Genomic DNA, 21,528 nt, shown 5'->3' on the forward strand with positions numbered 1-21,528 from the left:
TTTTTTTAATTCTTTTTTTTTATTTTTAGTAATTTTATTTTTGAGAGAGATCCATAGAGAGACACACAGAAAAGCACGAGAGCACTACTCAGCTCTGGCTTATGGTGTTGTGGGAGATTGAACCTGGGACTTAGGAGCCTCAGGCATGAGAGTCTGTTTGCATAACCATTATGCTGCCTCCCCCACCCTCATAGAGGTATTTTTAAAAATATCTTTGAATTTACTTTTTATTATCTATTTATTGGATAGAGACAGCTAGAAATCGAGAGGGAAGGGGGAGATAGAGAAGGAAAGAGACAGAGACATACCTGCAGCAGTGCTTCACCACTCATGAAGCTTTCCCCCTGCAGGTGAGGACCAGGGATTTGAATCCAGGTCCTTGTACATTGTAGCATGTGTTCTCAACCAGGTGCACCACCACCCAGCCCCTAAGAACTGAACTTTTTTTAAAAACTTTTTTAAATATTTATTTATTTATTTTCCCTTTTGTTGCCCTTGTTTTTTTATATATATATTTTCTCTTTTTTAAAAATATTAATTTTATTATTTATTTATTCCCTTTTGTTTCCCTTGTTTTTTATTGTTGTAGTTATTATTATTGTTTTTGTCATTGTTGGATAGGACAGAGAGAAATGGAGAGAGATGGGGTAGACAGAGAGGAGGAGAGAAAGATAGACACCTGCAGACCTGCTTCACCACCTGTGAAGTGACTCCCCTGCAGGTGGGGAGCCGGGATTCGAACCGGGATCCTTATGCTGGTCCTTGTGCTTTGCGCCACCTACGCTTAACCCGCTGTGCTACAGCCCGACTCCCCCTTTTTTTTTTTTTTTTATTGTTGTTGTAGTTATCATTGTTGTTATTTTTGTTTTCTTTTTAAATGTTTATTCCCTTTTGTTGCCCTTGTTTTATTGTTGTAGTTGTTTTTGGATAGGACAGAGAGAAATGGAGAGAGGAGGGGAAGACAGAGAGGGAGAGAAAGATAGATACCTGCAGACCTGCTTCACCGCCTGTGAAGCGACTCCCCTGCAGGTGGAGAGCCAGGGGCTCGAACCAGGATCCTTAGCAGGTCCTTGCGCTTCACGCCATGTGCGCTTAACCCACTGGGCTACCACCGGACTCCCAGAACTGAACTTTTTATGTTACTCATATTTCTCCAAATAACAATTTATTCTTGCTGCTGTTTTACACAGCCTTCTCTTTTGATTGTTTTGTCCTAGGAAAGCTTATTCTTTTGGGGGAAGGGAGATTAATGGTTTATAATAAAATATAATTTGTATACCTGTAATATTTTTCAGTTTTCCACATAATACTCTAAGCCCCAACCAGTTCCTCCTCCACCATCATGTTCCAGGACCTGAACACCACCCCCCATCCCAAAGTCCTTTAATTTAGTGCAACACACCAACTCCAGTCCAAATTCTGCTTTGTGTTTTCCCTTCTGTCCTTATTTTTCAACTTATGTCTATGAGTAGGTTCATCCCATATTCATCCTTTTCTTTCTGGCTGATTCTACAATTCCTTCAAGCTCCATCCATATATATATATATATATATATCACACTTTTCTCAACCACTCATCTGTTGTTGGATACCTGGGTAGCTTCCAGGTTTTGGCTATTACAAATTGTGCTGCTATGAACATATGTGTACACAAATCTCTTTGCATGGGTGTGTTTGGTTCCTTAGAATATATCCCCAGGAGAAGAATTATGCAGTCATAGGGTAGGTCCATTACTAGCCTTCTAAGAATGGCAAGTTTATTCTTTCCATTTGCTGTATTATTGTTTGAAAGTCAAAGTCAGTACTGGGATACATATGGTTCATGATGATTTGCATGTTCACAGTGATGGAAGCTTTCCAAGTGATGAAGGCTCTAGCCAGGAAGTCTCTGAGTCTCTGTTTGTGGGAGAGAGCAGGAATTACGGCTTTCAAGGTGGACAGAACAAGTATGTAGGCATTGGAGGGATAGATCAGAAGCCCCGGACCTTACCCAGGAACAGGTAAGCATTGCTGTAGCAGTGGAGTGTTCAATTCAAATAATAAATGAAAAAACTAGTTGTTGCACCCAGTTGCATGTCCACATTGCAGTGCTCAAGGACATGGGTTCAAGCTCCCTATTCCCACCTACAGCAGGGAAGCTTCACAAGTGGTGAAGCAGTGCTATAGATCTCTCTCTCTTTCTTTTATAATAAATGTAATAAATGTTATTTATTTATATTTATTTTTACCAGTGCATTGCTCAGCTCTGGCTTATGGTAATGCAGAGAGTTGAACCTGAGACCTTGGAGACTCAGGCATGAGAATCTGTTTGCATATGCTATCTCCCCTGCCCCCTCTCTCCTGTTCTGTCTCCCTCTCTCCCCTCTATTTGTCTCTATCTAAAATAAATTAGAAAAATATATTTTTTAAATAGTAAAAAAATAATAATAATAAATGGAAAACTGAATCTCTTCTGGGAGTTTCTGAAATAACCCTGGACTAGCATATGTACAGTTATGATTGATTTGATAATTCTTGACATGAAATTACTCCCACTGTGATAATTTTCCCATCTCATTGCTACTACAATTACTCTCTTCATTATTATAATTACCTACCCTTTACATCATTCTCTGAGTTCTGCACCATTAATTATTAAACCCTTCATAGATTTGTTTCTTACTTTTCTAAGAAAGGAACTTGCCTTGTTACTCTTTCTTTTGTGTAAGGCCTTATGTAAGTGGGTGATTTTCTTCTTTCTTGAACCACAGAAAGTTGGCAGACCATAAACGCTGACATAGTCCTTTCCTCTCAATTTATGATGTTGGTTTTCAGAAATAGCCACTGGAAAAAGGAAATTACCTATTGAAAAAAGCCCTAGAAAATGAGTTGGTAGATGCCAAAACTGACTCAGAATGTATCCACAGCTTTACGCTGAACTGTGTTTTAGATGTGGAAGGCGGATATGGGGAGACTTTGGGCATGTTTCTTGTCATCATAATCATAGAATCATTAATAGCACTTCACACTAGCAAGACAGTTTAGGACATTTAGGCTTAAGTAAGTAATTAACCCATGCCTTAGTTCTGAGAGACAGTTGTGAGTTGTCCTCATTTTACTTATGAGAAAACCATGTGGAGAAAATGGAGAGTTCTAAGGGCTTTTCATGAGAGCAGATGTCAGAATTCATCAGGTGATGCTGATGAATTTAAACACTGGGCACAAACTGGTAGATGGAGGTTTGTCAACATTGGGTTACAATGGAGTGAGGTTCCTGTGTGCTCTGTGAAACTCCTATTAGTGCGAGGTGGAAACCACCAGGAAAGAAACTTAATGGATTTTCAATAGTGAACATTTATTAAAAATCTTTTAATTTAATTTAATTTGCCACCAGATTTATCGCTGGTGCTCAGTGCCTGTATGAAGATTCCACTACTTCTGGTGGCCACATATATTTTTTTCTCTCTCTTTCTTCCTTTTTTTTTCACCAGAGCACTGCTCAGCTCTGGTTTATGATGGTGTGGGGGATTGAATCTGGAGCCTCAGGCATGAGAGTCTCTTTGCATAACCATTATGCTATCTACCCCCACCCACTGCCTCCTTCCTTCTGTTTTGTAGAGACAGAGAGAGATTTGATAGAGATAGAGAGAAGCCCTGCTCTACCACACATGAAGCTCCTCTCTAGCAGGGTGGAGACTGGGGACTTGAACCTGTATCCTTGTGCATGGTAATATGTGCTCTCTTCTACGTATGTCACAGCCTAGCCTCCTATTAAAAGCTTATTCTGTTCTAAATATTTTGTTGTCTGCTTAATTCTCATAAAATCCAGTGATGCAAGTACTGTCATCAGCCAGCTTTATGAATGAATTACTAAAATCTGGGGGTGGGTGGGATTCATACATACCCTGTTGGTTTGCCTTCAGCACTAACCATTTAGGCTCTATCACTGCCTCTTCTTTTCCTTTTTATTTTTCTTCTTTTCTTTTTGCCTTTCCTTTCCTTTCTTCTCTTTTCTTTTCCTTCTTTTCTCATCAGAGTTATTGCTGAGGCTCATGCCTGCATGATTCCACTACTCCCTACAGACCCTTTTTCTCCTTTTTAAGAGAAAAGGTGAGGGTGGGAGGGATAGAGAGAGGAGAGACATCACAGCACTACTCCGCCACTTCTGAAGCATCATCCATGCAGCTGCTCCCTTGTGGTGGCCAGGGGCACAAACCTGTGTTCTACTACATGAGCCATCTCTTGGCCCTACTTCTTTTTTCCCTTCCTCCCTTCCTTCCTTCCTTCCTTCCTTCCTTCCTTCCTTCCTTCCTTCCTTCCTTCCTTCCTTCCTTCCTTCTTGCCTCCAGGGGCTTGGTGCCTACACTATGAATCCACTGCTCCTGGCCTCCATCTTTTTTCTGTTGTTGTTGCTGCACTTGTTGTTAGATAGGACAGTGAAATTGAGAGAGGAGGGGAATACAGAGAGGAAGAGAAAGATAGACACCTGCTTCACTGCTTTACTGCTTACAGAGGGACTCCCCTGTAGGTGGGGAGCCAGGGGTTCGAAATGGGATCCTTGCGCTTTGGACCATGTGCAGTTAACCCAGTGCACTACCACCTTTTTTCTTTTTAAGTTTACTGGATGGGATATGGGCTGCAGCAAAGTGGTGGCCATGTGAATACCTTTTTTATTTTTATTTATTTTTTATCTACTTAAGAGAAAAGTAGAGAGAGAGACCCCAGCACTAAACATTGCTTCAGTGTGGTGGGAGCTGGACTGACTTCCATTCTTTTAATTGCATTAGTTTCCAGTTTTATGTCAAAATGCTTATTATTTTGCTGAGGAAGACTTCTTCAAAACGAATGTCCCTTCAGTTTTTGTTTTACTGTATCTTTAATACCTTTCCTATGGGAGACAATCATTTCAGCATATGGGCTTATAGATTTTTATGGCTGTTTGGTTTTCTTGCTAGTATATATGCTTTCACTATAAATTCCTGCCAAGCTGTAAACTAATTAGTTGTTGTAGAAATCTTCTGCAGTGCTAGTGAAGAATAGGAAAGAAGTTTGAGGAATCCAGAATATTGCAGGGTTTGTGCCCTAATTATGCTTAATGATATATGATTAGTAGCTTAAGGAGTTTGTGTTTAAACAGAAAGGGAGAAAATGAAAAAGATGAATTTCTCATTCTGTTGAGCCTCTTTGACATAGTAATGTTTGAGGACTTACACTTTTATCCCTTTAAGTCTACCATTTCACCTTACTCTTAACATTTAGTGACTTGAAAGAAGTTTCACTGTTGAAGCAGCTTTGCCGTTTGTTCTCATGCTAGAGACTGGGGAACTAGAGCTAAAATATATGCATTATTAAATAAAAGGTCTTAAACTGAGCGGATTCAAGGACATGGAAGTTGTTTCTTCAGAGCAGTCTTCATTCTACCCAAAGCAGCGTGACTCTCCCACATAGTCCAGTGGATTGTTTTTGTGTCTCATTGTCTCCCAGCTCTGATTCTCTGAAAGTATCCTGTGTTCTTCTATTTGCCTTCCCCACTATAGTGAATGTTTTATTTCATCAGGATCTTATTTTATCTTATTTTTTGATTGCTACCAAGGTTATTGCTATGGCTCAATGCCTACATGACAAATCCACCTCTCCCATTAGTCATTATTTTTCCCATTTTATTTATAGGACAGAGAGAAACAGAGAGACCAGGAGACAGAGTGAGACCTACAGCACTGCCTCATTGCTCTCAAAGACATCCCCCTCCCTCCCGCAAGTGGCAACTAGGGGCTTGAACCCAGGTCCTTAGACATAGTGATGTGTGTGCCCTACTGAGTGTGCCATCACCCAGCCCCCATTTCATCAGGATCTTGTCTTTGACTCCACTCCACCTAGAAAAGTGCTTGGGACAGACGGGATATTCAATAAGTATTTATAAAGCAAGTATGTAAGCAGAGTGCTTTACAGGTGATGGGGCCCACAGGCATTAAATGACATCTTGTGTTTCAACAGGACATTCCCTATTCGTGGCTTTCAGATTTACGACGGGCCAGTTCATCTTACCAGATGCACGTTCAAAAGATACGTGCCCACTCCAGACCGGTACACCAGTGCCATTGGCTTCCTCATGAAGAACCCTTGGCAAATCACTCCCAAGAATAACATCTCTCTTGTGAAGTTTGGTCCGCATGTATGTTCTTTGTCTTACTTTTATTTTGTTTTAATGAGAGCAATACACAGAGAAAGATAGACCAGAGCACTGCTCAGCTATGGCTGAGGATTGAACCTGGGGCCTTGGAGCCTCAAACATGAAAGTCTATTTGCATGGAAGTATGTTCTTATGGGTTCTATATAGCTACTCTGGTGGGATAGAGAGGGACAGCAGATCCCTAGATACAAAAATCCAGAGATTGAGTCACATAGTGTCTTCATGACTAGAAAGAAGAATACTCACAAAACTGACTTCTAAATCCACACATTCTGACTTGCTGAGTGGAAGATGAGACCCGACTTTCCACATTGTATACTGGGGAGTTTTTGATGTTGAGGTGCTATATTGAAAGGGAAAATGCCTAGAAGTGATGACATGGGGAGCTGGGCGGTAGCGCAGTGGGTTAAGCACAGTTGGCGCAAAGTGTTAATGGACTGGTATAAGGATCCCAGTTTGAGCCCCCAGTGGTGAACCAGGTCTGCAGGTGTCTGTCTTTCTCTCCCCCTCTCTGTCTTCCCCTCCTCTATTTCTCTGTATCGGTCCAACAACAATGATGTCAATAACAACAATAACAATAATAACAACAACAAGGGCAACAAAAATGGGGAGAAAAGGGCCTCCAGGAGCAGTGGATCTGCAGTGCCGGCACCGAGCCCTAGCAATAACCCTGGAGGCAAAAAAAAAAAAAAAAAAGAAGTGATGACATTGGCAAGGCTTACACTAAGAGCAAGCGTTGGTAGGATTTGGGGAAATTCAGTTTAATGAATCTGCCTGCTATTTTGCTCTACTGGGAGTTGTTTTTCTGTAGAAATGGGAGCTAAAACCTTGAGAAGGAAGAGATATACTCAGCTGGTATGATCTAGATTGGATCATTTCTGATGTGTACTATTAGAAATTTTCTGTAAAGATTGCAGGGGCCTGGTGGTAGTGCACCTGGTTAAGTTCACACATTACAGTGTACTGGGTTCAAGTCCCTAGTCCCCCCCTGCGGGGGAAGTTTCACAAGTGATGTAGTAGTGCTGCATGTCTCTCCCTCTCTACCTCCCCCATACTTCTCAATTTCTCTGTCTCTATTCTAAATAAGTAAGTGGGAAAAAAAAAGAAAGCCCGCAAAAATGACTTACAAATAGGTGTTTATAATGTGGTACGCACACAAGTAGTCTTCTTCTTGGTGGTTTCATCATTCCTTCTTTATCCGGATAACACAGGCCACTGATTTCACACCCCTACCTGGCACCTGTCTTGCTGGCCCCAGAATGCCAGTGGCAGTTAGCGATGTCACAAAGAGGCTGAGTCTTGGGGCGCCTTGCTCCCCTTCCCTCGAGCAGCCACAGATGGGAAGTGGCTCAGGGTCCTTTCATTTCCATCCACAGGCAAATTTTGTGGTTGTCCAGTTTCAAACAGAACATGGCATTGTTTGTTAAAGTCTACATCTGGCTTTCTGGAATAGTCAAATCCTGAAACATCGTGCAGGTATAAACTGGGAAGTCAGCTTAGTTGGTCAGTTCTTTTTCAGGCCGCTGTCTCCAGTAGGTCTATAGACAGCTGTCCTTGTGAGTAGGGCAGGTCTTAGAGCAGCCCTCTGGGTCAGGGCTGGCTGTCTTGTCTCTCATTTCATCATTTCTTTCTCCCTCTTTCTTCCTTTCTCCCTTTTTCTTCCTCTCTCTCTCTCTCTCTCTCTCTTTCTCTCTTTCTTCACCAAATTTATAACTGGGGCTCAGTACCTGGACACTGGGTCTATTGTCCCCAGGGTCCATTTTCTTTCTCCCTTCCTTTCTTTCTCTGCTTCTTTACTTCTTCCTCCCTCCTTCCCTTCTTCTCTCTTTTTTGGTAGGTCAGAAAGAAATTGAGAGGGGAGAGATACAGAAAGAGAAAGAGAAAGAGAAATACCTGTATAGGGTTAACTGTGAAAGCATGGTAGAGCTTAGAGGAACTCTCCTATCCTTGAGATGGAGGTCTGGAAAGACACCCCACCTGTTAGTCTCTTCAGGGACAGAGCTAGGAGGGAAACGCTTTCCTGACTCAGTTTCCTCTTGTTGGTCTCCCAAGCTTCACAAAGACCTGCAACCTCTCACAGTTAACTCATTCCCCTGCTACAGACCAAATGGCTGCCTGCTTTAAAGTTCACTATAGTTCACCTGCTTTTGATCACACATACTCCATTCTGCCTTGACTAAAAGGCCCTTCTTTCTAGTCCCTACACCTCCTCCACTTTGGTCTAACTCCTCTATCTTATCTCTCTGCCTTCAAGGCTCTTTTCTGTCTGCTTCTCTCTTGCCACTAATCATTCCAGAACTCCCCTTTACCACTATCAATTCTCTTCATTCCTTAGAACTTTTGCCATGAAGGTTCTGATCTCCAAAGCCCACCACTATTGCCTCATGTGAAAATGTCCTTTGTTCCCTTTTGCTACTTAAACCCTGCCTTCTGTACAATATAGTAGATCATTTGTGATTAAAATGGTCTCCTGGTCCTTTTCTGCTGTTAGCCACTAGAGTTAACAAGGCTTACCTCTGCTGCGAGGCCCCCCATGCGAGTACCAACCTGCAGTGCTGCTTCACCACTAGTGAAGGAGACTCCCCCCACAGGTGGGACTAGGGACTTGACCCCAAGTCTTCGCACATGTTAATGTATCCACTTACTCTACCAGGTGTGTCATGACCTGGCTCCACATCTTATTTTATTTTTAAAATTATATATACATATATATATATGTATATATATTATATACATATATATATATAATTTAATTTGGATAGAGACATAAATTAAGAGGAAAAGAGAGACACCTGCAGCACTGCTTCACCACTTATGAAGCTTTTCCCCCATAGATGAGGGCTAGAGGCTTGAACCTATGTCCTTGCACATAGTAATATGTGTGCTCTCCTAGGTGTGCCACCCCGTCTTAAAAAAAAAATCATTTTTTAATGAAGGGCATATGAGAGTTGATGGGTGGAAAGGATGAAGTTTGACGTTTGCCACTTGGACATGTTTTGCGTCCCCCCCCACACACACCCCCGCCCCAAGCATGTGATCATTATTTAGAAATGCTGAATGTGCAGGAGCAGTAGTTGACAGCTCCAATCTTGACCCTAAAGCCAGCTGTGAGGACAGTGTACCAGGTAAAGATGGTGACAGCCTTCATGTGGTGACATCCTTCTGTTTCACACCTGGCAGGTATCTCTGAATGTCTTCTTTGGCAAGCCTGGGCCCTGGTTTGCAGACTGTGACCTGGACGGTGACAAGAACTCTATATTCCACGATGTCGATGGGTCAGTGACAGGCTACAAGGATGCATATGTTGGGAGAATGGACAACTACCTGATCCGCCACCCGAGCTGTGTCAACTTTACCAGGTGGAATGCAGTGGTCTGCAGTGGCAAGTACGCCCAGGTAGGTCCACACCCCTAACAAGGTTGACGGCCCTGCTTTTTTTAATCTTTGTCTTTATTATTGGATAGAGACAGAGAAAAATTGAGAGGGAGGAGGAGATAGAGAGGGAGAGATAAAGAGAGACACCTGCAGCACTGCTTCACTCATGAAGCTTTCCCCCTGCAGGTGGGGACCAAGGGATTGAACCTGGGTCTTTGTGTACTTTAATGTATGTGCTTAACCAGGTGCACTACCACCTGGCCCCGTGATGGACACTCTTTAATTCTCCAGTGCAAGATATATATATATATATATATATATATATATATATATATATATATATATATATATATATATTTTTTTTTTTGCAAAGCATGATTTTTCTTTGGGGGGTGGGGTTGAAAAAAATCATTAAGAATCATGAACTCAGAAAGTTGTATTTAAAGACTTCCTACTCCAAACCAGTTCCACAAGTGGAAAAGCAAGTTGAGTGATGAGATGCTGTGTCCTGGCTTAGGTGTTTGGGTGAGAAACTAATTCTCCTGATCCTATGGCCAAACTACAGTTCTGTCACTGACAACATAAAGAGGAGTTTTAAGGGAAGAGCCAGGGAACCTGGGTTCTGGTGGTCTCAAGGCAGAGAAGAAATCTATAGCTCGAGGCTCTTGCCTGTATGGGGGGAAGGGGGCTCTTCTTGGCATGGTGAAGTAGTCTCTCCACCCAGCTCTGTTTGCTCTGTCAGCCAAACAGCTAGGCTTCTGCTTTCTGCTTTGTGAGTTCCCATCAGTGAATGTGCTTCCTAGCATGTTGCCTTCTCTAGCGGGGACTTCTTGGAGCAAAATTGCTTTTCATACAATTTGAATCATGACTGGAACAGTGCTGTTTTCTTAAATAATGATTAACAACAACAACAACAAAAGCCTAAGAAAGTTCTCATTTATTGTCAACGTAAAGGGCTTATAGGGATAAAAGTTAGAGAGATTTCTGCTTTATTTTAGTAAAATACTAGTTTCTTTGTTGTAGAATTCCTCAAACTCACAAGCAAAAGAAACAAAACAACAAAGAATAGTACTTGCCTGAGTTTTCCGAGGGACAAGGATGGATAAAAAAGTGAAAATAAGCAAAGGGGGTCATTAGGCAATGGATGAAGTGTTGGTTTCTGAGCATCAGGTCTAGAGTTTGATCCTCAGCATCACATGTATCAGAGTGATGCTCTGGTTCTCCCTCCCCTCCCCCATCATTAATGAGTAAAGAAAAGGGCTGGCAGTGGCACACAAGGTTGAGTGTACATGTTATCATGCATAAGGAACATGGTTCAAGTCCCTGGTCCCCATCTGCAAGGGGGAAGTTTCACAGACAGTGAAGCAGCGCTACAGGTGCATTTTTGTCTCTGTCCTTCTCTATCTACTCCTCCCCTCTCAATTTCTCTCTATCTCTATCCAGTAATATGTTATCCAGTGTTTCAAACAAATATTATTTCAGTTAGGACTAAGCAACACACCATTGATTCTTTTGTAGCTACAGTTTTTTTTTTTGTTGTTGTTGTTTGTTTGTTTGTTTTTACCTCCAGGGTTATTGCTGGGGCTTGGTACCTACACTATGAATCCACTGCTTCTGGAGGCTGTTTTTTTCCTTTTGTTGACCTTGTTGTTTGTTGTTGTTATTATTGCTGTCAGTTTTGTTGGATAGAACAGAGTGAAATCGAAAGAGGATGCAAAGATAGAGGGGGAGAGAAAGATAAGACACCTGCAGACCTGCTTCACTGTTTGTGAAGCGACTTCCCTGCAGGTGTGGAGCCGGGGGCTGGAACCGGTATCCTTACGCAGGTCCTTGTGCTTTGCGTCATGTGCACTTCATCTGCTGTGCTACTGGCCGGACCCCTGGCTTGTTTGTTTGTTTGTTTGTTTATTTATTTATGAAACCAGGCCTTCATATGTGACATTACAGTACTCCTTTGGGAGAATGGACTAAAATTCTTTATGGGGTACAGAAGGTGGGAAGTCTGGCTTCTGTAATTGCTTCTCCGCTGGACATGGATGCTGGCAGGTTGATCTATACTTCCAGCCTGTTTCTATCTTTTGCTAGTGGGGCAGCGGTCTGGGGAGGTGGGGTTCCAGGTTACATTGGTGAGGCTATCTGCCTAAAGAAGTCAGGATGAAATCATCATAGCATCTGGAACTTGTTGGCTGAAATGCAGATGGAAAGCAGTACCATAGGGGTCAGGCAGTAGCACAGCAGCTTAAGCACACCTGGTGCAAAGCGGGAGTAAGAATCCTGGCTCAAGCCCCTGGCTCCCCACCTGTAGGGGGGTCGCTTCACAAGCAATGAAGCAGATCTGCAGGTGTCTATCTTTCACTTCCCCTCTCTGTCTCCCTTCATTCTCGATTTCTCTCTGCCCTATCCAACAACAACATCAATGTCAACAATAACAATATACAACAACAGTGGGAAAAAATAGCTCCCAGGAGCAGTGGATTCTTAGTGTAGGCACTGAGCCCCAGAAATAACTGTGGAGGCAAAAAAAAAAAGAAAAAAGAAAAGAAAAAAGAAAGCGGTACCATAAAGTAGAAATAGAGCAAATGAAAATTAGGGATCTTGGGGTGTAAGGAAGCTAGAAAGTTTATTTTAGGAATGTTCCTAGGAGCCTATGTCTTAGTAATCTTTGTTTGAGTTTGATAGCTAATATGGAGGTAGACTAGAAATATTGTCTGGGAATTATTGGAGTTGAGAATATAACTAGAAAACAGGATTTTTTTTTTTTTAAGCTAAAGGGTGTGTGACTGAGATGAGGGCAAGTCGAGGAAGGTGGGGAAGAGGGAGGAGGAGAAAGAGACACCTGCAGCACTGCTCCACTGCTTATGAAAGAAACTTCATAAGCAGGTGGGGACTAGTGGTTTGAGCATAGGTCCTCACACAGGGTAATGTGTGTGGGTTCACTACCACCTGACTCCTATTTTAAGTTTTAAGTGGTGTCAGAAGAGTTTTATATCAAAATAGTCAGACTTGGTAATTTTCTGGTTCAAGAGATATATAATTGAGGGGTTAGGACAAAGACTAGAAGAGTGACAAAGAAAAATAGCCATACTATACACTAAATGTCAATACTTGCAAATATCTTAGTACTTCTGGGAATTCTGTTACAAGATACCCACTTACTTTGGGAAGTCATCCTGAAGTTTGTTCTTTGTAGGGTGCATTTGGAAAAAGTCTGGTTTTGGCATAGCAAAAGGTTCAGATGCCACTTGGATATACCAGAATTTTAAAATGTGTCTCCAGTTACTAGGTTTTTCCAGGTTTTGCAAAACACACACACACACACACACACACACACACACACACACACAATTTCTTTTGAATGGGTAGAGAGTGATTTCTTGGATGGTTTGGAGTTCATGAAACATTTAAAGTCAGAACTCAGGCATTTAAAATTTCCATTTCTTGGCTTAGAGGAAAACTTTTCAGATTTAACTTAAAGATATTGGTTTTTCAGATGAGTCTGATTTATTATTATTATTTTTGTATGTATGGTCTTTGAGTTGAGGGACTTCCTTAACAAACTCTATAAGCCACAGAGGTTTTGTATTCTGATGAGTCAGCTGAACTGTGGTGAGGGCTCTGGTGAAGGCCTAGGCAGGCAGAAAGCTCGCCCCCTTCGTTTTTCACAGGCTTTCTTAGAGTGGAGTTGGGGTGCAGTTACTCACTGCTGTCTCTTGGTCTGGCAGAGAATCTGCCATGGAAAGCCATGGGGGCTGGGCGAAGACACGCCTTGTTGAGCATGAACAGGAGCCAGGTTTGAGCCACCCCCCTCCCACCTACAGGGGGGAAGCTTCACTAGCAGTGAAACAGTGCTGTGGGTCTCTTTCTCTCTCTCTCCCCTATTTCTCTCCCTCCCACCTTCCCTCTCTATCTCCTCCTCTTTCAATTTCTCTCTCTATCTTGTCATAAAAAGCAAAGAAGAAAGTAAAGCCACTTGACTCTGACCGAGCTGGAAATGTTTGCCTGGCTCCTTTCATTCTCATTCCCTGCCTTCTGATGCATTTTCCCAAAGGTCTATGTGCAGACCTGGAGCACCCAGAACCTCTCCATGACCATCGTCCGAGATGAGTACCCGTACTTCCCCATGACTCTGCGGGGCATCAACCAGAGGGCCACCTTCCCCCAGTACCAGCCTGTCATCATGCTGGAGAAGGGCTACACCATCCACTGGAACGGCCCAGCGCCCCGGATTGCCTTCCTGTACCTCATCAACTTTAACAAGTATGTCCTCCCATCTCTCTCCACTACTGAGCCAGTTGTCACTTCATATTCATGTGTCTCCTTGATCGCAAGTAGAGAATGCCAGTGGCCTGTGCTGTGCTCCTCTTGGGGGAGGCTGTATGGTATTTTTATTTGACTTTTTAATTTTTTTTCTCCTACTTTACTGGGAGGAGGATGAACAAATTAATAGTTTACATCACAGCTGCTGATTGTACCACATAGGTACGGTCTCTCATCTCCGTGATAGATGTCTGCAAGATACTGTCTCCCTCAACCTAGGTCCTTTCCCTCATCATGCACCAGGACTCCAAAGCCCTTCCATTCATCCCTCTTCCTCCTTCCCCAGAGTCCTTTGAATTGGTCTAGTGAGACTGTTTGGAATTAAGAGATTATGCAAACTAAATCCTGTCTTTTTTTTCTTCTTCTAATGCTGCCAAGTTATTGCTGAGGCTAGGTGCCTGCACCACAATCCACCACCATCCTTCTGTTTGTTGCTAAAGAAGAGGGATATAGAAAGGGAGAGAAAAAGAGAGATACCTATAGCACTATTTCACTACTCGTGAAGCTTCCTCCGTGCAGGTGGGGACGGGTAGCTTGAACCCAGTTCTTTGGGCATGGTAATGTGTACACTCTACCTGGCACACCACTACCGAGCCCCTCCACTTCTGTCATCTTTAGTCCATGTTGTCTCTACTGTGAGGTTTCTGAAAGTCCAGCCTGATCTTACTCCCCTCTGTGAGACAAGATTTTACAGCCAAAGTGCGGGGTTCTGTAAATATTACATGTATATGCTGAATAAATGCTGAGAAAGTTAAAACATTTTAAAATGAGAAGCAGGGCTGAACCCAGAAGCTTCTTAAAAAAAAAAAATCCACCTAGTTCTAGAATTCAGTCACACTCACTTTGTTGAACTAGCTAAAAGTCTGTGAAAAGAACATCATGGGTAGAAAGAGGCAAGAGGAAGAGACAGGCAATTTTTGTTTCCAAATTTAGCTTAGAGAGGTCATGGAGTTTTGTCATGATGCTACTTCTGAAAAATAGCAATTGAGAAGTTGTGGACACTGCTATTTGTTACCAAAATACAGAAAAACAATGAAAAGATGAAAATGATCTGTTTTTCTTCTCTTATTTATTTTTATTTTATCAGGACAGAGAGAAGTTGAGATGGGAGGGGGAGATAGAGAGAAAGACATCTGAAGACCTGCTTCACCACTTGTGAAGCCCCCCCACCCCCCACAGGTGGAGAGCAGGTGCTTGAACCTGGGTCCTTATGCATGGTAATATGAGCATGTAACCAAGTGCATCACTATCCAGCCTGGTTTGTTTTATGTGTTTTATCCATCTCTCCGCCCACGGGTGTGTTCTGAGCTTGTAGATATGCCAGAAGTCGTATAATTGGACATTTTAGCTGTTTCTCTCTCTCTTTTTAAAACACATTTTTGACCTGAATTAACCAGGTGAAACCCATGTGAACAGTTTTAATACCTTGCAACATATTGTCTAAAAGTGCTGCAGAATGATTACAAAGTGCTGGAAATGTGTTGTTTGCACAGCCTTGTGGAATATACTAATGCCACTGAGCTGTAGAGTTAGATAGGCAAGAATGGTAATCTTTGTGTTATGTCTATTTTACCACAATTAATACCCCCCCCAAATAGTTAAGATACAGAACATAATTTTTATTGACTTTTTAAAAGTTTTAGTTTTATATCTGAGGCCAGTACGTAAGGAAAAACACTAGATAAATTTGGGAACAGATATAAAAATCTTTTAAAAAAATGTATATAGCTTTCTACCTGGCATATTTTGCTACTGGATTCTGACATACTTATGAAAGTACCCTGGCATACTTATCAACGCTATTTTTTTTTTTCCTCCAGGGTTATCTCTGGGGCTTGGTGCCTGTACCACGAATCCACTGCTCCTAGAGGCCGTGTTTTTTTCCCATTTGTGTTGCTCTTGTTGTTGTTATTGCTGTTGTTGTTGTTGGATAGGACAGAGAGAAACCGAGAGAGAAAGGAAAGACAGGGGAAGAGAAAGACACCTGCAGTCCTGCTTCACGGCTTGTGAAGCAAACCCCCGTACAGTTGGGGAGCTGGGGGCTCAAACTGGGATCCTTATATCCTTGCACTTTGCGCCATGTGCGATTAACCCACTGCGCTACTGCCTGCCCCCCCCAGCTAGTATTTCTTATGACTGTATTTGTGAATTATAAAAGATAATACATTATAATGTAATTGTATTTACAATGCCAGGTAAGTTACTACAGTGGTAAGGCAAATTCCTTGGCATACAGAGGTCCCAGATTCTAACCTCAGCCCTGAAATGCTGTGCCAGTCCTCTCTTCTTACTCTTGTTGAATAAATCAATAAGTTTAAACAAGTGGGCTGAGCAGTAGCGCAAGGGGTTTAAGCGCACATGGCGCAAAGCCCAAACCAGCGTAAGTATCCCAATTCAGCCCGGTTCCCCACCTGCAGGGGGATCGCTTCACAAGCAGTAAAGCAGGTCTGCACCTGTCTATTTTTCTCTCCCTGTCTCTGTCTTCCCATCCTCTCAATTTCTGTCTGTCCTATAGCACAACAAGAACAACAATGATAAACAAAAAGGGTAAAAATAGCCTCCAGGAGCAGTGCATTTGTAGTGCAGGCACCAAGCCCCAGAAATAACCCTAGAGCCAAAAAATAAATAAATAAATAAACAAAAATTTTAAAGTATCATGACAAGAACTTTAAAAAAATTTTTTTTAAATACTTATTTATTCCCTTTTGTTGCCCTTGCTGTTTTATTCCTATAGTTATTACTGTTGTTGTTATTGATGTCGTCGTTGTTGGATAGGACAGAGAGAAATGGAGAGAGGAGGGGAGGACAGAGAGGAGGAGAGAAAGATGGACACCTGCAGACCTGCTTCACCACCTGTGAAGCGACTCCCCTGCAGGTAGGGAGCCGGGGCCTCTAGCCGGGATCCTTACACGGGTCCTTGCAGACAAGAACTTTTTCTGAGAGATTTTATTGGCATTTACTTTTTGTCTTAAGAGTTAGTACACACACAGAGTGCATTTTACTCATTTTTTTTTTTATTACTGATTTAGTAATGATTGACAAGATTGTGGGATAAGAGGGGTACAATTCCATACAATTCCCACTACCAGAGTTCCGTATTCCATCCTCTTTATTGGAAGATCCCCTATTCTTTATCCTTCTGGGAGTGTGGACCAGAGGTCTTTATGAGGAGCAGAAGGTGGAAGATCTGGCTTCTGTAATTGCTTCTCTGCTGGACATGGACATTGGCAAGTTGATCCATAACCCCAGCCTGTTTCTATCTTTCCCTAGTAGGGAAGGTGGGGTTCCAGGACACAATGGTGAGGTCATCTGCCCAGGGATGTCAGGTTGGCTGGCATCATGGTGGCATCTGCAACTTGGTGGCTGAAAAGCATTAAGATATAAAGCAGAACAAATTGTTTAATAATCAGTAACCTAAGGATAAGATTATCTCAAGTTCCATTGAAACCTAGATGATTCCTGAGCGTGTCAAGGTGCCAGACTCACATCAGGAATTTAAAGAGCGTGAAGGCATTGCTTAAATCTGTCCATGCTGGGACACTCAAAACAACTAATTTTTTTTTTTTTTTTTTACTGGCTCCCCTCTTCAGGGATGACTGGATTCGTGTTGGCCTCTGCTATCCATCCAACACCAGCTTCCAGGTCACCTTTGGCTTTTTCCAACGACAGAATGGCTCCTTGTCCAGGATGGAAGACTATGAACCTGTTTCCTCACTCGAGGAGCTGCAGAGGAAGCCATCGGAACGCAAGTTCTATTTTGACTCCAACACGGGGTAATTTGATGCAACCTGGGAATGGGAATCACCATTTTTTTTCCTTAATGGTGAAATTGCTATTTTCTTCAGCTGAGCTAAGAATAGGCTGTAATGTGATAGCAATTTAGAAAGGCAGCCGATGCGGGTAATTCTCTCTTCATCACTGCTGGAAGTTTTGCAGGAGAAGTAGACCAACTTGTAATTATAGTTGGCAGGAGGCTTCGAGTGAAGATGTTTGTCATAGGCCTATCAAAGCAATTTAGAGAGAGAACTAATTTAGAGAGAGAACTAATCCTTGTCAATAAAGAACTGGTAGGCTCAACTGAAGATTAAAATGTTCTCCCCACTCCCAGCCCCCATAACTCTCAAGATGATTATTTATATGCTAATTGAGTCCCTGTTTCATTGAAAAGTTTGTTTTGCTCTGCCTGTCAGACTCTTGGTTGACCTTGAGCTATTAAGTGATCACTGTGTAACCCTGGCATCTTTGCTTCCGACTTTCTCTAGGCTGCGTCTGTCCACTCTTTTGTTCTAATCCTGTTCTCCTGGGGTCCCGTTGGCTTTGTCTGCTTTTGTCCAGTTACAGTCTCTCAGCCTTTGGGCTCTGGTAGGCTTGCTCTCCTGTATTCTTCCAGCAAGTGGCATGCTCCTCGCCATCTACTCCTTGAACCAACAACACCCCTGCTCTGCCCCTGTGCTACAAAGCTACCCATGTAAATAGGATGCATTTCTTTTGAAACCTTAAAGCCTTGGTGAAGGATACAGGCATGCAAATCAAGCACATCAGAGGGGTAGGCATCTGTGCCATGTCATGGGTTGCTCAATGCACCTTTTGTTGAGCCTTGGGTAACCAGTTAACCCACCAGAAGGGTACGACTGGAGCTCACTCCTGAGGATTGAGCAGGAGGAGATGGAAAAAGACAATGATGGAGGCATCACAAAGAACAGTGCTGATCAATGCATGGAGGCTTGGGAGGACGTGGCATGGCATGTTGGGGGAAAGGGGAGATTCAGATAGTTTTCAGATCGGGGAGAAGGGTGGTAATGTGCAGTAATGTAGAGGTTCAGCCAAGTCTTTCATTAGCCTTTGGATAAGATGCAATTTATTTGTTCTCCAGTAGCCAGAATGACATGCTTAAATATTAAGTAGGTTGTTGGGAAAGTCATGATGTGCTTTTATATAGGAAAACCTAGACAATATGTCATGACTTTTCCAGTAGCCCAATATTTTTCATCACAGTTATCTCTGATTTTCAATTTCTGATTAGGCTTAAACAACTTACCTGGAGTTTTCATTCTAACAGTGACAACATTTCCACACAAATAAACACCCAAATTCATGAGTCCATCCTGCTGATCACAAATGAACAGATGTATCAAAAGATGAGGAAATATTTTTCACCTGGGTTTTTCTAGACTCCCTTAGATCTTAAGGTTCTAGCTAATTTTAATTATGTTCATTTTCATGATTTTTGTTCTTTTTTTTTTAAGTTTTGTTATTGGAGGATTAATGGTTTATAATCAACAGTAAAACGTAATAGTTTGTACCTGTGTAACATTTCTTAGTTTTTCACATAACATTTCAACCTCCTCTAGGTCCTCTTCCACCATCATGTTCCAGGACCTGAAACACCACCACCACCCCCTCTTTGGGTGCAATACAACAACTCCATTTTCGTGATTTTTAATCATGTCAAAAGGACCATGTCCAATTAGATCTCTGTCATTTCTTATTATCTATAATTACTGGATATTGGAACAATGGCTTTTATTTTTACTTCATTGTTACAGTTTTGCATTGTTCACTGACCTTATGTGAATAATGTGAACTCTTAGTCTCCAAGACTCAGTCACATTTAACCAAGTCCTTTTGAAACTTGACTTCTTTCAGTTTAGAAGAAATAACTTTGCTGATGGATGTTGGATTACTGCCTGGAGGAAGTTTCTTTTCCATTCATTTTGGCAGTTGGAGGATAATTCAGATAGGGTGGGACTGTTGTTTTTACTTGATTTTGGCCAAAGTACAGACAGAAGGACCCCAGGCCCATCTGTTCTTAGTAACGCCACAAGAGTTGAGTTCAAACCATATCTTGACCATAGTCAAATAAGTTACAGTTGCTCTTTTTATTATTCTACATTAAAACAAAATGATTTATAAACAAAACAAAAATATCTGTGTGTGTGTTGGGGGGGTGGTGTTGGCTGGTGAACCAACTCATCTACTGAACCTTAAACTCAAACATGAAGTTTTCCAAGGAAATTTTTTTTTTTGAGCCAAGCTAAATTCCATCCTCGCTCAAAAACCTACCAAGCTAATGCAAACCAGAAACAATTTTTGGTATCTTCCAGAATGACTGACTCAGGTCATCAGAATATCTTCTAGTGCTGGGGGACAGCATAATGGTCATGCAAAACAACTTTCATGCCTGTAGCCCCAAGGATCTCCAGGTTCAATCCCCAACAGCAACATAAACCAGAGCTAAGCACTGCTCTGGTGTTTCTCTCTATGTCTCTTTCATTAAACTAAATAAAATATTTATAATAACAAATATTCTGAAGCAAAGTTGGATTGGTTTAGAACCTGGGAGGGTAGAGAGGAAGGAGAAATGACTTTTATTAGTGTTACATATTTTTTAAAAAGTAATTTTTGGGTGGGAGGAGGGCCCCACTTGAGCCCTGAGTCATTTGGAGGGATGCATGTGAGCTTTGGATAGGGTGTCTAACTGTCTTAATTCTCAGTGGGCTGGCTTCTGTTCTATACAGGTTGCTGTTTCTTTATCTCAAAGCCCAAAGCCAGCGGGAGGGCCACAGCTACTGTTCTCCTCACGGATGCGAGCGAGTCAAGATCCAGGCAGCAACTGAGTCAAAAGACATTAGTAACTGCATGGCCAGAGCCTACCCCCGCTACCACACCAAGCCATCTGCCCTCCGGCAGATACCATCCATGCTCAAGGGACTCTGTCCAGGCTGTGGGGCGCACCAGGTAAAGGGGCACTTGGGCTGTGGTGGGGTGGGGGGGGAGGTGGGAGCCAAAAAGTCGCTGTCTCGGCAGTAGGTGTGCTCTTGGCCAGCCTGGAAATATGGACTGGTTTCTCTAGAACTTCAGCCCCTGTTAGAGTGTGATGCTCCTAGGAGGCAAGCAAGTCTCAATGTAATAAAACTGTTTCCCTAGGGGCCGGTTTATGGCACACCCAGCTAAGGACATGAATCACCATATGTAAGGACCCAGGCTCAAGCCCCTGGACACCACCTGCAGGGTGGAACCTTCACATGTGATGAAACAGATCTGCAGGTGTCTAGTCTTTCTCCCTATCTTTCCCTCCCCTTTCAATTTCTTTCTACCCTGTCAATAAATAAATCCTTTAAAAAAAAAAAAAACTATCTTCCTCCAAAATACTCTGTGATCAGTTTATCCTGGGTGAATGTAGATTTTTTCCCCCATTCATGGATGTAATCATATTGTAGGATTATGTGACATGATATAGAAATATCTTTTACTGGGTCAGGGAGGTGTCGGGCAGTAGCACAGCGGGTTAAGTGTGCATGGCGCAAAGTGCAAGGACTGGCGTAAAGATCCTTGTTCGAGCCCCCAGCTCCCCACCTGCAGGGGAGTCGCTTCACAGGCAGTGAAACAGATCTGCAGGTGTCTATCTTTCTCTCCCCCCCCCTCTGTCTTCCTGTCTCTTTCGATTTCTCTCTGTCCTATCCAACAACAATAACATCAATAACAACAACAATAGTAACCATATGATAAAACAACAAGGGCAACAAAAGGGAAAAAATAGCCTCCAGGAGCAGTAGATTCGTAGCGCAGTTACTGGGCCCCAGAAATAACTGGAGGCAAAAAAAAGAGATATATATCTTTTACTGGGGAGCCAGCCAGTGGCTCACATGGTTGAGCACACATCTCATA

At 42.4% G+C, this 21,528-nt stretch overlaps 1 protein-coding gene across 3 annotated transcripts in view; it reads left to right on the top strand.

Annotated features, from left to right (window-relative positions):
• CEMIP2 (cell migration inducing hyaluronidase 2) overlaps positions 1–21,528 on the top strand; it is a 114,962-nt gene that overhangs the window by 79,367 nt on the left and 14,067 nt on the right. For all 3 annotated transcript variants that reach the window (XM_060199693.1, XM_060199692.1, XM_007531243.3), the window contains 6 exons: positions 1,844–1,999; positions 5,973–6,150; positions 9,349–9,564; positions 13,592–13,800; positions 17,451–17,633; positions 20,379–20,598. In XM_060199693.1, coding sequence (XP_060055676.1) covers positions 1,844–1,999; positions 5,973–6,150; positions 9,349–9,564; positions 13,592–13,800; positions 17,451–17,633; positions 20,379–20,598 — 1,162 coding nt within the window. The remainder of the gene's footprint in view (positions 1–1,843; positions 2,000–5,972; positions 6,151–9,348; positions 9,565–13,591; positions 13,801–17,450; positions 17,634–20,378; positions 20,599–21,528) is intronic.

This window comes from Erinaceus europaeus, chromosome 10 (assembly GCF_950295315.1).
Source record: "Erinaceus europaeus chromosome 10, mEriEur2.1, whole genome shotgun sequence".
In the NCBI taxonomy this organism is placed as follows: Eukaryota; Metazoa; Chordata; class Mammalia; order Eulipotyphla; family Erinaceidae; genus Erinaceus; species Erinaceus europaeus.